The sequence below is a fragment of the Arachis ipaensis genome, chromosome B08, assembly GCF_000816755.2.
Source record: "Arachis ipaensis cultivar K30076 chromosome B08, Araip1.1, whole genome shotgun sequence".
Lineage (NCBI taxonomy): Eukaryota > Viridiplantae > Streptophyta > Magnoliopsida > Fabales > Fabaceae > Arachis > Arachis ipaensis.
Window position 1 is genome coordinate 3507802 of NC_029792.2, and position 4538 is coordinate 3512339.

The 4538-nt window shown below is 34.7% G+C and overlaps 2 protein-coding genes across 2 annotated transcripts in view; one reads left to right on the forward strand and one right to left on the reverse strand.

Moving 5' to 3' along the window:
- LOC107610328 (syntaxin-71-like) overlaps positions 1-707 on the forward strand; it is a 1941-nt gene extending 1234 nt beyond the window's left edge. The window contains exons 3-6 of the mRNA XM_021108609.1: positions 1-40; positions 275-337; positions 436-512; positions 632-707. Coding sequence (XP_020964268.1) covers positions 1-20 — 20 coding nt within the window. The 3' untranslated portion in view covers positions 21-40; positions 275-337; positions 436-512; positions 632-707. The remainder of the gene's footprint in view (positions 41-274; positions 338-435; positions 513-631) is intronic.
- On the reverse strand, positions 860-2713 carry LOC107612066 (NAC transcription factor 47-like). Its single transcript, XM_016313901.2, has 3 exons — positions 2299-2713; positions 1918-2204; positions 860-1837 (listed from the first exon to the last, which is right to left on the reverse strand). Exons 1-3 carry the CDS (start codon positions 2486-2488, stop codon positions 1232-1234), a joined length of 1083 nt encoding a protein of 360 aa, XP_016169387.1. The 5' UTR covers positions 2489-2713; the 3' UTR covers positions 860-1231.

Below are 4538 nucleotides of genomic sequence, written 5' to 3' on the forward strand. Positions count from 1 at the left end.
GGATAGGCAAGTTCCTCTAATGGACGAAATTGACACAAAGGTAACAAACAAAAACTTCTCATATATATATTATTGGTGAAAACTTGTATACAATTGTGTTACATGCAGTTGATAACCGAGAACAATTAAATGATTTAATATATTTGACTAAATTGTTATTTAATAGTTTTTAACTATCAATTTCAAACGAAGATATCTGCATGTGAGTTTCTATTTATATTATTTTGTATGTCACAAATGAATGATATGGTGTCTTGATGGCCTGATCATACAGGTCAATAGGGCAACAGCTGATGTGAGAAACACTAACAAAAGATTGAAGCAAAGTCTCACTGAGGTAATCCAACGTGATTAATTGCAATTTTCTTTGTGGAAAAAAGGGTTCAAGTTTCCAGTGAATAATTTATCTTTTTATTTTTTAAATTTCTTCTCCAGATGAGGTCTACTCAAAATTTCTTCATTGACATCATTCTGCTCTGTATTCTTATCAGCATTGTTCTCTATATATACAAGTAAGCCTTCTTACCCTCAATCCTCCCATGCTTTTCCAATTCAAATTCAAACCTATGTATTTCAAACCTTGTGATGCTTTTGTATTCATCATAACAAACCAATGTCTCTTTTGTTTCAGTCAACTGAGGTGATATGATCTCAAACTCTTTTCGCTTTGTTGTACCCGTTGTATCATGGCTTCACATTACATTATCATTCACCTGCTGGAGGATGTCAACACTATTTTTTTTATGTAATTGTTTGATGTATTATTTTGTCATATCTGATATGTCATAACCCCCAACACACACACACAACAGAAAAAGGAGTAAGCTAACCATTGTTTATTGTGGTTGATCAGCGAGGAAGTTCTTGCATGGAAGGGGGTATTATTCTTACATAACAATTACCAACAAGCTTTGTACTTATATATATGATTTGAGATAAGATGCAACTATTTTGTGGGAAGAATATAAATTGTTTGTACAAGTTTTATCATTAGTTATTACTGAGTAGGATAAAATTCTAGTTGAAATGACATTGTGCAGATTCTGCACAAGCTAGCATTATTCACAATGTTTTCAAGGAATTTCATGAGTATATAGAAAAGTTCTATATATATTTATTACAACCACGCTTAAAGAACAATAATTCACTTTAATATTTGAGGCCTATATTCTTAGTTGTATATCCATGAAAATATACAAGTGGAATAGAGAGTATTGAATATGTCTTATGGTCAATCACTTGAGCATTGTGGGTATCTTCCTATAAAAGCTGATTGCTTTAGCTCTTGAAAGTTGATGCTAGGCTCTGCTGCTCTCTTATTGAATATTATGTCATCTTGAGACTGGTTTTGATTGTAGAAGTTCAAACCTCCATTAATGATAGAAGATTCATCATCCATTGCGGTCTCCATGTTCAACTTCCTGTTAAAGGAAATGAGATTCTCATATTGGTTATCCTCATTAGATTTTCTTTTCAGTGAGTTGAAGTAACAGTCCAAAGGAGAAACTGTTGTAGAAGAATCTTCTCTGTGGAAACCATCTTCATGAACTGAAGTTATTGGATCATTGCCTTTGCCATCCTTCAAGTTCAAACTTGACATGCTCTCAGTGGTAGGAACATGGCCACCAACAAGAATAGAAGCTAGGATCTGATAGTCTTTGTATTGATAATCAGTGATCATATCAGCATGAAAGTTCATGTTTGTTGCTGGATAACCTTCATCACACCTTGGCAGATTTGGTAGCATGTTTGGTTCACAAGGATTATCTTGATTCTCACATGAGTTCTTCGATGAGTAGCCTTTGTGTCGAACGCGACAGAGTACCCAGTCATCTAACTGTAAGAGCATGGAATGATGAGTACACAATAAAAGAAAAGAAAAATGAGTGGCACAAATATTTCTTTATGAAAACTTACGCGCATGGAACCTTTGAGCCTGGAGGGGCTGGTGATTGTGTCAACCAATCTATACTCATTCATGATCCAATCAGTTTTAGTCCCCTTTGGAGGTCTACCTAAATAGAAGACAAGAGCTTTCTTCACTCCGATGCGCTTCGATCCATAAGAAGTGAGAATCGGCTTGTCAGTTCCGGTAGCCTTCCAGTACCCTGAACCTGCTGCCCTGTTTGGCCTCAATCCATTTGGATACTTGCGATCTCTCGGGCTAAAGAAGTACCATTCTTCCTCTCCAAACAAAGCCTTCTCTGCACAATGACAAGAAAAAGCAAATACTATCTTTATAATGACAAGGAAAGATTTAGTGAACACACAAAGTGGATGAGGAATTAAAGAACATACTTGGCAAATCCCAAGGGTTATACTTATAAAGATCAATCTCAGCTATAATGGAAGCTGGAAGTGGACGAGAGCTGATTCTGTTTTGTAGGTAATGAACTATGAGTTCTTCATCAGAAGGGTGGAATCTGAAACCTGGTGGAAAAGTGTAGCTGCTGTTAGAGGCATGTTGATCTCCTCCTCCTTCTTCCATGAAAAGAATTTTCTTTGTTCTTGACAAAGGAATCAACAAGTGCCGATGATACCAATATGAATTTTTGGCTTGCTTTTAATAAGAAACCAAAGTGTGTCATCCACATTATATATATGGCTCTAGTCCCATGCACATGTGAAGATTGAAAGGGAGAGGAACCAATCACTTGCATGTAAAGTTTGTAAGAAAAGACAGAGAAAACCAACCAAATTGGTTTTACTCGTTGAAATTGACCTTCACCTAGCGGCACCACTCTACCAAATTAAAATTATATCATCTGCTTAACACCTCATCAGCACAATACACAGTGGTTTTCTGCCTTAATATGTTAGTGTCACTTTCTCAGCAATGTTGTTTATAGAACTCATCATGTGAAAGAGAAAATAATTGTATCCAAAACAAATCAGATTAAGAGCTAAAGAGAGAGTTGCTCATTTAATTGGATAACATACACAATAGATAGGAGCAATACGATCGGAATTGTTAAGGTCCAACTCCCATATTGGGTCTAAAATTATATCTGTTCTAGGAACTCTTTTTCTGGGGATATATACACTACAGAAAATCCTGTGTATATTTCGCACATATTTATCTGAATCTCTTTAAATTCTCTTTTCAAACACTATAAATAAAGAGTTTAAAATATATTCAAGATACGTTATTTATTCCTAATATTTATGCTTCTTAGATTATTATTGACTTGAACGTCAATGCTTTTTTGATCTTATATATACACTGCTATTTCATAGAGATGCATACTTGTATTTCAATCTCAAGTATGAAGTAAATTTATCAGAGTTGATACCGTTACCTTGTGACTGAGATCCTTCAAATGATGTTACTAATTACTATGTTACCAATAATGGTGGTAGGGTAATCATAAGAAGTGAAAGAAGGAAAGTAGCACAGGGATGACATAGGCACGTACATAGGTATCTGCGGTTGGACAAGTACGTCACTTGTCTTATTAGAAAGACATAATAAAGCCACCCAACCGCACTTTTTATTATTGCCTTGAAACTTCCTTGTTTTAGCATTAACTTTGTCCCTTCTTCCTTGTCTTCTCTTCTTACTTCTTACTATACAGCTTCCAAACACTACTCTCTACCAATATGAACCACAAACTACGTGGGGGCCTAGCTTTGCTACATTTACACCTTGCATGACACTTAGCTTTAACATATTATACAGCTCACGTACTTACATATGTTAAATTTATCTTCACATAAAGATAACTGCACGTGAATAGTAACCAAAGTTTTTTCGACTCATTAATTATTTTAAAGTTTTGTGTTAGTTAAGAAGCCTTGTAATTTGTTACTATAACTTTTCGTCTAATCTGAAATACGTTTTAGCAATAAGAGTGTGGTTTGAAACAAAAACCGATGAATCCCAGGTTTTGAATTTGGTGGAGAGTAGAGAAAGCTACTCTAGATTTGGAAGTTACCTGGTGTAAATATGATTGGCAAATATCCCATACACACACTGCATAACATTTAGAGACATAGTTCCAATCGATTCAAAACTTGTCACCTTTTGTATGTCAACCTCGAATTCTTGGACCAGCATTTCATGCTTTTCGTCCATCACAAAGCTTAAGCCACCTTCTGATCATCTCTTGCGTGTTCTCCAAGCTAAGTCTAGAACAAGTTCATGATGACGTGCTGTTTTCTCGACAAAAATTGAAATGCACTTTTTTAGCTCTCATCTACTTTCAATAATTTGTATAATTATTGAAATTTGGAAACTAATATATTCAGTATGTAATGTCACAAATATGGGCAATGGAAAAGATGAGGCAAAACTTTTTGTCCTCTTTAATTTTTCGTGGGACCCATCATTGGCTACTACGTGGTGTTTTTTTTAATGTGGACTAATGTGGTGTTATTTTTAAATGTGGAACCATTTAATTAGAGAAATAGATATTAGATCATTCAATTTGTTAGAAGTACAGAAATCGGACTGTTCGATTTGTAAAGATACAGAAATTGAATTGTCTGATTTGTATTAAAAAATTAAAATATTTGAAATACATAAATTGGAGCCTCTT